We start from the raw sequence: 13,327 nt of genomic DNA, 5'->3' as shown, positions 1-13,327 counted from the left end.
ATACCGTATTTTATTAATTAAATGTTATATTTCTAAATAAATTAATGTGCTTTATTTGCAAAAACGTATGGGAACAAACATTTTACGTCAAATCAGCTACCCATTGCTTACTGCATTGCAGCTAGCCATTTAAAATGAATAGGGAGGGAGAGGTATTAGTGCTGTATGTAGTATGTACTGTCAGCCATATATGGTTTACTTTACATTGGACGTTGTATTCCGTTAGTATTAACGACCAAATTAGCTTGAACCCTGGATGGCTCAACAATTAAAGTCCGTAACTGAACCTACCCACTGTCAAATGTAATGTACCCATTTTTAACTTTAGGGTAACTGAAGGGTGACATGACAGCTAACATTGGATAAGGAAAAATACTCCACAATTCCTACTTCTTATTTTCATAGGAATTTGACATTTTTCCGGTTACGATGAGGCTTCCTCTGAAGTCAGAGGAGTTAGCTCAGGTCGAGCTCGTTGGATGTGCGCGGAGTCTATTTGACTAGAGAAAACAGAGTGACCATGGCTACATATATGATTGTGATCTGAAGTAGCATAGAGAAATAAGTAAGGTTGGAGTAATCCATACCTTCGTTTTCTTACCAAAACGCGGGTTATTTTGCTGTCGACATCTAGCGTCAAGTAACGAATTTATCTGTACTGCTACTTAAAACCTACCTAATTATCACAATCAAATAGTATTTTTTTAATAATTAGAGTCAAAACAGACCCGCGCACATTGGGGTACTACTCAACAAGAAGACATATTTTATGTTATTTAAAATAAATAGTATACGTATTTAATTTACAGCATTTAATTATAAAAATATTTTAGGTAGGTATGTAGAGTCCAGCCAAGATAACTCTGCAGCGATTTTGATAGCATAGACTGTGCGTCATTATTTTATAAAAGTTTGACATTTAAAATAACACTTTCACAGTCTGTGCTATTAAAATCGCTGCAGAGTTATCTTGGTCTGACTCTAGTCGTAGATTGCGATCATCACAGGCAATCATTCTTCTAATTTAATAAGTTAAATATTCCAACCTTTAGGTATTAATGTTAAATAATTTGCTAACATTTCAACACTCACTATTGTAAACAGGCTGAAGAAAGCTACAATACTCTATTTTTAGTTCAGTTCCTTGCAGGGATTGTTTTTTTTTGAGAAAAGAAAGAAGTAGGAATTTCTCGGTTCCGGCCATACAAAATCGGTACCTAGAGCATGACTTAAATTCGGGAGAAAAAAATCCTGAGAAGTCAGTTAAATTCAACTTTTAATTGGTTTGTTGTATTTATAAAGAAATTGGACTTAAACTCACACTTGGTCGATATTTCACCTTACTAAAATTGTTGTCACAAAAAGACATCAAAGTTTTTATGACAGTTTCCCTATGCCTGTAGATATCTTCTAAAGTTTCGGTTTTACCCGCAGTATCTAACTTTAACCTTTTCGCCGGCATTGACTTGATGTACGAGTAGAGAAACAGGTGAGCATAAAGTGCTCATTTCATACATCAGTTTTATTAGCAAAACGCTTATTATTTTCATAGTCGACATTTAGCGTCAAGTAGCGAATTTATCAGTGAAGCGAAAGATTCATAAATTAGTTCGAAAGTGGAATCTTGAGCGTTGCGAAGGTTTCAAGGCACGAGGGTTAAATAAACATAACAAAATTTGCAATAACTACATTGCGTCTTGGAATAAATTTAAAGTGTGCTAAAAATCAAAACACAAGTTATTTTTAACCGACTTCAAAAAAGGAGGAGGTTCTCAATTCGACTGAATTTTTGATATCTCCGAGAATTGTGAACCGATTTTCAAAATTATTTTTTTATCGAACGGGTATAACCCCGAGATGGTCCCGTTGGCACCAAGTCGGGGTCTGATGATGGGATCTTGGAGATATCGAGGGAACTCTTCAAATGTTATAGTACATGTATGGCGCTTTTGGTAATATTTGAAGTCGGTTTTATTTTTTGTTAAAAAAAATTAAAAGTCGCTAAACAAATGTTGGTCAGTTTGAGGAGTAAATTTTTTTGCTCCTGTGACAGGCCCCAACCGGTATCAGGGGTATAACCACGAAAATCGAAGTTCATCAATTGCGTGCATTTCTCTCTGTCACTCTAATTACGTCTTAGTAAGACTAAAAGAGAAAGATCCCCCAATATGCGATTTTCGGTTTTCGCGGTAGGCCCCCAGAGCTATAACCGCGTAAATCGAAGTTCGTCAATAGCGGGCATTTTTCTCTGTCACTTTAATTACGTCATAGTGAGAGTAAAAGAGAAAGATCCCCGCAATTTGCGAATTTCGGTTTTCGCGGTATGTCCCCAAAAGACTAATCATTTGTATCGATTAATGAGTTAATGAGTGTTAGTATTAGGTAGTGTATATGAGATTGCAATTATACCAACATTTTCATAGTATGATTAATTTTCTCGATATCAAAACTTGGTCGTTTGAGTTAATCGAGTGAAAAAGAACAAAAATAAAAATTACTTTTAAAATACTTGTCGTTTTATTTTTAGGACTAGAAAAATCAGTAAGTACCTAAATATTTCCACTGCATCCGTCTTATGTATGTTACATTTACATGACTGTGGCCAACATTGGCCTAGCACAGAAGTGGCGCGGCAGTATCTCGCCCGCGAGATAGACTACCCGTCCCTCTCTAATTAATACAGTAAGAAAAAGACAGTCGCGCCGCTCCTATGCTAGGCCTACAGATAGGACCCAGTTATTCAGTGGAATGAGATGCAATCTAAGGCCTCACTATGTGTAATTTTTTATATTAAAGTATAAATGGAAAAATTCACCACCTCTGGAAAGACTCGAACTTGCGACATTTTGGAACACCGGTCCAATCGCTGCTACTAACTAAGCTACGCAGGCTTACCAGAAACGTGCGAACCTTTCCATTCCTTCCTTCTCTTCTTTCTTTTCTGTTCTTCTTTTTTCTGGCAAGCCTCCGTTGCTAACAGCGATTGGATGCCTCACTAAGTTGCTTCGATAATCGAGATGTTTGGCATCGGCCACTGTCATGTAAGTAGTAGGTAGGCAACTTTACTGTAGCATTACATGAAGCACAATCCTTTGTTAGGCCAACGTAGGCCAATCTAATCAGTAATCATAGTCCACTAGTAACCCTTTTATAATCTCGCCATGTCCGTCCGCGGCTTTGCTACGTGATCATTACCAGCAGCTGCAATTTAGCATAGATACAATAAATCATGCATATGCATGGCGACAGAACGATAAAATAAGAACTACAAAAAAATTTTTTAGGGCAGCTCCGATACAAAATGGTTTGTTTTTCGCTTTAACCCAATGGTGTGGGGTATTTGTCGGATGGTTCCTGCTATAAAACCAAAGGGCCTACCGCCAACATCGAAAAATCGATATAAGTTATCTGACTCTCTATCGCTCGAATATGCAAGAGCCAGACAAAAAACAAATATCATTTTAGTAGGTTTTTGGTAGGGCCTCAGGGTCTCTAAAGGATTCTCTTACACTTATCCTGCCGTCGGGCCTTACGATCGTGGCCGACGTCGCGCTCGAGTAAGATCTTGTCGCCTAAAGTTTTCACATCACACACAAACATCGATAACATTTTTACGCCTAAAGTTTTCACATTTGCCGCCTTTTAATACTGTCAAAATTGATTTATTAAATTACACAACTCCGCGGTTTACCCTACCATAACAAAAAAATATATTTGAAAACAAACATACAATTTGGACATCTATAGGCCATGTAGAAATTAGACCCATGATAGCCCAAATGACAAAACTACTGTCAAAGTGTCATCGGAGATTTCGTCTTCTTGAGCAGGTTGATTTCAGCTGCACAATATTATTAGTTAAGTATAAGTCAATATTCACCACTGAACATGCTGAGAGGGCTGGTAAGATCTTCTAGATAATATCGACACATTTGACAAGAATTAGTCAAATCTTTTGACTGTATTTTTCTAAAGTACATTGAAGTATTCTAACTCCTAAACATAACATGACAAAATCATCAAATACTTTACCCAAAATTTGTATTGATACTGAACAAAGAAAACGTATCAAAGACAAGCAAATTTCAATCGTTATGCTAATTTAATAACAACTTGCGCAGTATCTCGCAAATCTATGTGAAGGCATGAGTGAAAGTTCACCAAATATCTGTTTTTAAGGTTTTTCTTATATAACGATAAAAAAATAACTACGCATCATAGCTAATTTTATCTACATTCTAAAGCAGAATATATTCGTTGAATTTCTTTGTGTTTAGAAATATCTTCAAGTTGAACAGCCAAATAAATTTATATATACTGTTTACTTTATCTAGTTTTATCAGATTCATTCTTCAGAATCCTCTCACTCTCTTTAGGCAGCACATTCACAGAATTTCTTTGAATATATGATATTTATAACATTAAGTTAATTTTTAACTATAGAAAAGCCATAATAAAACAATAAAATTATCGCAATCACAATGTGTATGATACAACCAAAACATCATAAGCGCTGTAAAATACTTGGTGCTTATGCGTTTAGGTCGCGAGATTCATGCTCTGCTTCTATGGTTTGTTGTCAAAACAACAACAACTCATGGTGCAAAATAATGATCCTCTGAGCCGATTCTATACATAGTAATAATAGTTTAATGATTTATAATGACGATGCTACACTTAATTCTACTGTCAAACTTGGTGCTAATTTAGCTTAGACAGACTCTATGAATTATAGATTGCCCTTCTCATTGCAATAGATTAAGTAAAAAAATATTTGAAATTGGAATGTCATATTGACAAATTGCAGTTATGAAAAGTCATAAATATTCATGAACATGAATCAAATAATAAATATTCGGCAATAAAATGTGGTTAACTGGATAATTTTTATAGAATTGAAGAGAAAACTATCTAATGAGGGAAGTTTTTTGTCATGGGTTTTTGTGGTTTTCTTATTAAAAATGGGGTAAGTTACATAAACTGTCAGGATTCAGGAAACAATGTTAAGGTCAGCCAGGGCAACAACTACTAAGACATGAAGTGAGTCTAGCGCTAGAGCCATTTATACCATGGCTGAACTCTCTCTTATATCTGGCGAAAGTGTGCAATGAATACAAGTAGCTCTAGCTTCTAGGCTTTTTGTATTTTTAGAGTTGCATTTGTCCCAAACTCCCATAAGTCCCAAAGTTGCAATTGCCATGCTGACCTTATTTGTTCTTCCCTTTAATTTATAATTTGGACTTACGTCTGTGTCTGCATCGCATTTTTATTGAGCTCGCACATATAGGAATACATGTTGGTTGTAAGATAGATTAATAAGCAATCTGGCAAGGCAATATATACATATTTATTACTATTTTATTTTTAATATATATTGCAGTATAAAATTAGTCATATTTCTTGCAGATAATTTTTGGAGCTGGAATGTATGCAGGAGTGTATGTAGCTCAAAATTATCAGGTAAAATCCTCATTCCTGCATTATAACCTTTTCAATTGTTAGCTTTTCATGGCTAAACTTCTCAACTAATTTTGATTAAATTTAGCCTTGGAGACAGCTAGTATAAAATAATTGCAAAGGAGGCTATGCCACCATGCTAATAATTGTCCATGTTTTAATAATCAATCTTGAGACCTATCAGTTTATACAGAAAGTTATTAAATATTGTAATTGTAATAAAAATTATGCATCTAGAATGTTTCCTGGTATTACTTGTATAGCCTCTTTTGTGGCTATGATATAACCATGTCATGCTAATAAATAATTAAATTGTATCTGATTGACCTATTATCAATTGTCTGTAATAAGTACCAAAACTAGATGTAAAATTGGAAAACTAAAAATATCCATTTTGTTGAATTGCTAATAGGTCATTCAGTTATTAAGGAATAATGTATTTATTACTTATTATGTCTGATAACCAGGGCTATTTTTCTTGATACAGGGTGCCCTTGTGTATTTCTGTGAGAAAACAAGTAAAGCTTGTGATGAAACATTGGATGATTATAAAAAGCGACGGTTGGTTTTTCTTAACTTTATTTCTATTTTACTTGAATCATTATGTAAGCCAGGAACCATTCTGTCAATATCATAGTTTAACTTTATGTAATATAATAATTTAATTATGCAAATGTTTACCTACATAAAATCTCTAATGATATATTTTTTACCTTACAGATAGATAAAGTGGAAGACCCAAAGGTGTTATTTAACAAAGTCTATGACTCGATTAAAGAGAAGATTGATGACTTAAAAAATCCTAAAGATAAATGAAACTGGACATGGAGAAATAGCTGAAGAAAATGCATACAATTTTGTAAATATGATTTATTTTAGTTATTGTTATACAATGATAATTTAAATAGTAATAAATAATATTTACTGAAATGTGCTTTAATTTATAACATTGATAGTCCCCCACCAATATGTTCTACTCTTGTTTGAGGTTCCTCAAATGCTAGCCAGTCACTAGAATGTGTGGGCAATAGCCCCATGCTCTGACATTTGTACAAGGCAAGAAATATATTCACTATGTTTCCAATGATAAAGACTAGCTTTTGCCCAGCTGCTTGTGTCCCTTCCACCATCTTGAAGGTACTTTGTGTGAGGAACAGGGACTTAATGGGCCGCACAATCAACATACCCACCATCATTATAGGGAATATGGATATAGAGTTACCAGCCATATACATGATAAACAGGTTCATAGGCACCTGCTTTAAAGGCCCCAATGCAACATCCCACAACTTTTTGATCAGTAGATGGTTGGAATCCGTATCCTTTGATGATTCTGTATGACTTGCACCGGCAGACTGGCTGTAACCAGGGGGAGATGGCAATTCCACTGACTGAGATTTGTTTCTGTAAATTAAATGCGCTAGGTTATAAGAGACCATCACATTTAAATAATAAAAGTAACTACGACGATCCCTTACTTCGGGTTGAAATCCAAAGCCCACTTGAACTTTTTGTTTGTCTTGAGTTGTGACATGATTATTGGTTTAGAACAAAGCGTTTATTGAAGTATTCGTAAAGTATTTCCGTATCCTTGTCACCGAATTACTAATTTACTCTTGAATAAATTGATTAAAATTAATTCAGCTACTCAAGTGAAGCACTGACAGAAAATGACAGGAAGAATGAGTGTTGCCAGCTGCGGCTTATGATTCGCTCCGAAGGGTCCATGCCAGAGTAAAGTAAGTATATAGGAAAAGAGAGCCCTCTTGAAGCATTTTAAGGAAACTAAGTTCGAAGCGCTATCTCTATTTTGTATCTGAAACTAGCTATGTATATATGTGCGTGTGTGTGTGTGTGTGCGCACACCTACATATTATGCATCCGTATGTGTAGATATTTTCATACCACATAACATAATATTAGGTCTACTTTTTAATTTTTTTGTTTGATTTCTTGTAACTTTCATAGTTTTTTTGTTTACAAGCTATCAAACAAAATATTAACTTGTAAGCCGCCCTAAAAGTAGACCTAATATTATGTAAAAAAGTTTTAAAAGAATGGAATCCAAAAAAAAGACGTACTTTATAGGAAAGCAAGTATTGTTTATTGCTTTTAATTTGCTATACAAGACAGTAATAGACTGGTGTAAGTACTTGAATTGTTGAGCTTCGTCTTCTGTGACTTGTGTCTCAGTCTGACTTAGAACTCTTTCATGTGCGCGTAACTGGATTGCATAGTTCTCGACTGAGCGTTTTTTCTTCTTTGACCTTAACATTCAGCTGGACTTGAATTCAAGATATTTCGGAGGTAAAATGCACATTAGCAGGATTCCTGGTAATTTCGGTTCGCTCTCTAGCTCCGTAAACAATTCGCTCCAGATATTTTATTAAATAAACATATGAGTAATGATGTCGGTTCGGGTCCTTCTTGTACTAATAAATTTCTGGCATAGGACGTACGTCTTGTTTGTTGTTTGTAAATATACTCCATTTCGTCTAACTTAGCGGAATCAAATTGGACAAATCTTGGCAGAGTGTCATCCGACATGTTTGTCGTAAATAAAATTAAAATAATCATCGCTGGTTTTCATAGTTGCATGAGCGCTAAGAATGTCGCGAAGTACGCGATGATTGTAAATAATAGACAGCAACACTTAAGCCCGGAAACGTAAAATAAAGAACATGAAATTTAGTCTATGGTAAGTGACGCTCTTTTCTCCTTTTCAAATGTATCATGGTTGTTGCATATCTAATTTGTTCAAGTAAAAGTTAATATCAGTGATAGTGACTCAAGATTTCCTGTTTCTTGCTCGTGAAAGAAAGCTAAGTATTTAGCATAAGATAAAATAAAACGAATTATCAATGTTTGGATTTATTCTATAATGGTTTGGTTTTACAATTTGTCACTATGTGCTTACTCTGTTCAATGCTGTTTAGCTGGCATGCAAGTGTGGCATGCACATGAAACTAAGGTGTTAAACCACGCATACAAGTCATGTATGCAATGGAATAATAGGTATAAAATACCTTGAGGCAATACTAACATGCAAGCAGCGATTGCATGACGTAGGAGCTTGGCCAATATGGCATCGCTTTGGGTGGCATGAGATATCTGTACGAATTATGCTCGGATGATCTGATTGCCGACCTATAACAAGCTCATGCGTACCGGGCCTCTAATAACTAAGAATAAGGCTTTGGGCCACCTAATTAGATTGATGTCCTTTGGTACCAGGGGATAGGGCGGTCTAAAATTACAAGTACAAGTCACGATAGGTGATTGTACTCGCCAGACGGACTTGGCACAAATAAAAGTGCAATCATGTGAAAGCACATCCATAAGTGTTTGGAAAGTAAGTAAATAAGTAATAAATATAGAGTAAGACTATACTGACTACCATTCAAGTAAACAATCCTTATATGTATATTAATTAGGTAAATATTTAGTGATTCAAGTGGAATCAATCTTAACAATATTTAAACAGGTCTGGAGTAGAACGTGGTCTATGTTGGCCGCTGGCGTTGGGGAACGCTGGAGATCTTGAGTCACACCGAGTCCAACTTAATTAAGGTAAGGATGACAATATTCCTCTCATACTACAGAAGCCTCAATTACAATAATGCCATAGTATGTCTATCAACCAATCAATTAACTAAATCATAAAGCGAAGCAGATATTTAATCCTACTGGGTTATAGTTATTGTTGAACCAAGGCAAGAGTGATTAAAGGAATCTTGGATTACAATGTTAATCATTATAAATCTTTATGTATTAAATTCATCCCCTTTGGTACATAAAATTGGTGACAGTTGCTGGAATAAATTAACAAATATATATCATAGCTCATATTTGCTACACAAAGGATATAATAAGAGGTTTCCGTATGGTGAATGTGGTCATCCTATCTTGAAAAACAGGACATTTAATAAGATAAATTTACCAAATAAATCTGAAATATGGTTCGTGGTAGCGACATCTGTGGAGGAACAAGCAAACCTGACATCTGTATCGGAAATCGATAGGTGAATAAAACATTGTTTCAGGATAATTTACGAAAAGGAAAGCAGACGTGCAGCAAGTCTAATAAATATATGTGGTTGTACTTTATTTATTTCGTAGTTTCGTTAAAGGAAGGGGTCCTTTAATTATCATACAAAACTTAATTTGTCGAGCTTGTATAACGCAAGGTAAACTTACAAGTAGTTCAACCGCTCCTCGACAGGTGGCACCTCATTTGAAATGAGACAGCTATTCCACCACAGATGGCGTTGTGAACACGATTTGTATATAATTATTTATTGCATCATCATTTTGAAGTAATTTAATAAAAATACTTTAAATGAGATTTGAATGAATAAAAACGTAAAACTCGAAAGAGTAAGTACAAAACGGAAACGTATTTCGTTCCACAGAAATTACAAGTATGCAGTGACATTGACAGTAGTGACAAGTACAAACAGGTTTCATAAACGCGGCTATCGACAAACAACTTCGAATCCTGTTGTTAATTATCAAATTACTTGAGAAATCCAGTGTTTCATAATTGGAAAGTGCTCACAAATCGAATATTAAAGGAAATAATTCATTATATCATCAGGTAAGAATGGATTGGAATGGATTCTCACCATTTTGTGTTTTTACGCCGTCAAGCAAATCACTTTGTGCGTTGTTTGTAAAGTTTCCATACTTTATCGAAATGTTTCCATAATAACTAAATACATAACGATTTGTTATTATCACTAGTAGATTCTACAATGCATTTAGTAAAGCATGTATAGATGGAAGTTCGTTTTACAATCCGTATCAAGTAGAAATTATAGTGAAAGATATATTGCGCCTTTTCCAAGTTTTAAGTACATATCTTAAGCTACTTTGACAATAGTTGAGAAATACAAGTTGTTACCCGAAACAATAAAAATTATCTGGTTAATTACATTGAATTAATATATTAAATGTATCATTTATCATCAAGGTAACTTCATAGATGCTTTAAGAGGAAATTACATACTACATATCAACATCATTGCCCAGTGGTGGAGAGAATGCATTGCTGTAGTATTTGAAGAAAATCTAATAAAAGAAACTAGGTTCAATTAATGACAAGGTATGTAAATGTAAGTTTAGAACTCCTGGTGTATTAAAAGGGGACAAGTTAAAGCCTTTTTTAATGAGATTATTGTATGAGATATAAATTATATACAAATTAAAGACTTAAGCAAATAAGTCATTACATTTAGTAGTAAACAAGGTTTATTACAATTAAACCTGAACGATAACAAGTTAGAAAGAATTTAGCGGTTTGTGTTTGATTGTGACTATCTTTGTTGAATAAATAAGAACCAAAATATGCTCTTGAAGTTTCTTGCTGTTGTAAGCAAATTGCCAAAAGGGGCACGGTAGTGTCACATCCAAGTCAAATGAAAAGTAACATTTAGTGAGAAGTGTTACCCAAGTTCGGGAATTAGTGCTGTTTATAGACTAGGTCGAACTATGTGTGGGACTTGCATGTGAACTTTAATAAAACTTTGCTAAGCAAGAGTAACAGTGTTGAGCTACGACCAAGTATTTCACAAACTTTGTTTACCATTTATCAGAGAATGGTATGAAGCGAGTTGATTGAATAAAATTCACAATCAATACACAGATTAATTATATTATAATTAACAGCCTTTACATAAAAGTCACTTACCAATAAATTGTGTTGATGGGACTCCTTTGTAGTCAATATAGAATTTATTTACAGTCTATTATAGTCAAAGATAATAATTTCAGGATTATTGCACAACAATACTGCTGAAAAATAAAAAATGGAAGAAATATATTTGGAGAGACTAAATAAATTTGTATCTGGAATAAAAAACCTGTCCAACAGTTCCAAGGTCCTTTGTACTCTGAAGTCGTGGAGTGATGAGGAGGAAGAACAAGCCAAGATTGTTTCAGCAAAATTACAAGCCGTGATAAACCGATTTAACACGGAGCTTTACCAATATTTTAATACAGCTACTAATCCGAATGCTGATGAAATATCTATTCTGACGACAGAGCAATTAAATGGTGAAGAAGCACTAGCTGAATTGAACGCGCTTATACAATCAAAACGAGACAAGTTTGGTTCTTCATCCACCTCAAGTCATCCTACCAATAGAGGAAAGTTGCCCGAGCTTCATTTGCCAACATTTGATGGGAATGTTCTTCAGTGGACACAGTTTTGGGATCAATTTAACTCGAATATTGATCAAAGGGATCTGAAAGATGTAGACAAGCTCCTTTATCTGAAAACATCTTTGAAAGGAGATGCGAAGACCATTTTAGATGGATTGGAAACAACTAATGATAATTACAAAATAGCTGTTACTATGCTTACCAGCCGATATGGTAGAAAATCACAGATAATTGATGCTCATTATTCAAAATTATATAAACTAAAGAGGGCTGAGAACCAGGACGAATGTAGGAAAACGTTAGACGATATTGATCGGCACCTTAGAATATTAAACTCCTTAGGAGAAAATACTGAACACAATCACCTGAGATTCCTAATTATGGAGAAATTCCCCGAAGATATTATATACGAGTTGAAATTGAAATTAAAGGATGAATCCATAGAGGAATTAAGGAGAGAACTGCAGGTAGTGCTAACAGCCAGAGAAGATGCTAAAAGAACTTGCATGGAAGACAACAGCAAAGACAAAAATTACACAACAGAAACTCTTCTCATACAAGAGTCAAAAAACAAAAGAAAACCCAAGTCAAGGAAACCAGATGCTAATAAAATCAACCATAAGAGGTTCAAACCAACTGTGACTGCCTTTAGTAAGATATATAACAATAAACGAAAGTTCAAAGAAGAAGAAAACCAATCTGCACCCATTAAAAAGAAAAGGAAGATCTCATGTATATTTTGTAGTGGAGATCACTTCAATGACGAATGTACCAAGGTCAAAACCATACCACTTAGAAAGGCAAAATTAAATAATCGCTGTTATGTATGTTTATGTCTAGGCCACAGTGCAAGGACGTGTAAAAACAAAACAAGAGTTTGTCCGCATTGTGGGATGAAAGGACAACACAACCGAGCGCTGTGTCCTACGAAGGAACAATACAGTCATTAAATGTCGTGTACTTTTGGATTGTGGTAGCATGAGAAGTTATATTTTACAAAAGGTAGCTAGAAAACTTAATCTGGAACCAGAAGAAAAACAATGTCTTACGGTATTCACCTTTGCCGGGGAACAACCGTATGAATTAGAAAGTCCATTGGCTAGACTCTATCTACAAACAAAAACAAATAAAATGAAATTAATATACGCAAATATCGTGCCTACTATCACTCGTGACATATCCACTTTTAATAAAGATTTCTCGGAATGGAGACATCGAGACCGGTATCTTCTAGCCGACGATGGATCACTTGAGGATCAAATTGACATCCTGATCGGAAACGACTATTACCAATCACTAATGTTGTCTGAGAAAATAGAGATAAAGGAAAATCTTTATCTAGTAGACTCTGTGTTTGGTTGGATACTATCTGGTCGATCGAGAGAGGAAAGGGGAGACGAACTGTCCGTACTCACGTACTTCCAAGCGTCATATGAGACCAAGCTAAACGAACCTGATCCACCGTTGGATAATACATCTATGAAGACTTTGTGGGACCTAGAATCTATTGGAATTGTCGACTCACCTAACACCAATAGAGATGAAGAAGCAATCAAGCACTTCAACGAAAACACCATGTTGAAGGATGGAAGATACCAAGTCAGCTGGCCATGGAAAGATTATCCTCCACAGTTACCAACTAATTACGGATTAGCGTATGGAAGACTCGTGGGACTCGTTAAGAGACTAGATAAAGAAACTTTATCAC

General features: G+C 34.9%; 2 protein-coding genes and 1 long non-coding RNA gene across 4 annotated transcripts in view; 1 reads left to right on the top strand and 2 right to left on the bottom strand.

Annotated features, from left to right (window-relative positions):
* Positions 1-13,327, bottom strand: part of LOC133517899 (large ribosomal subunit protein uL10m) — a 147,984-nt gene that overhangs the window by 75,935 nt on the left and 58,722 nt on the right. The gene's annotated exons all lie outside the window — the stretch shown is intronic.
* Positions 3,806-6,387, top strand: LOC133517903 (uncharacterized). 2 transcript variants are annotated; one of them, XR_009799425.1, is made up of 4 exons: positions 3,806-3,903; positions 5,407-5,460; positions 5,945-6,018; positions 6,178-6,387. It is a non-coding gene; the product is annotated as an uncharacterized LOC133517903 (long non-coding RNA). The 2 variants fall into 2 exon arrangements; XR_009799424.1 differs by lacking the exon at positions 3,806-3,903 and adding an exon at positions 3,936-4,966.
* Positions 6,312-7,152, bottom strand: LOC133517901 (ER membrane protein complex subunit 4). The gene is made up of 2 exons (XM_061851374.1): positions 6,936-7,152; positions 6,312-6,861 (listed from the first exon to the last, which is right to left on the bottom strand). The coding sequence occupies exons 1-2, from the start codon at positions 6,989-6,991 to the stop codon at positions 6,399-6,401; spliced, it is 519 nt and encodes a 172-aa protein (XP_061707358.1). The 5' UTR covers positions 6,992-7,152; the 3' UTR covers positions 6,312-6,398.

Source organism: Cydia pomonella, chromosome 5 (genome assembly GCF_033807575.1).
Source record: "Cydia pomonella isolate Wapato2018A chromosome 5, ilCydPomo1, whole genome shotgun sequence".
Lineage (NCBI taxonomy): Eukaryota > Metazoa > Arthropoda > Insecta > Lepidoptera > Tortricidae > Cydia > Cydia pomonella.
Note: the sequence above shows the minus strand (reverse complement) of the source record. Positions and strands in the feature narration are given on the sequence as shown.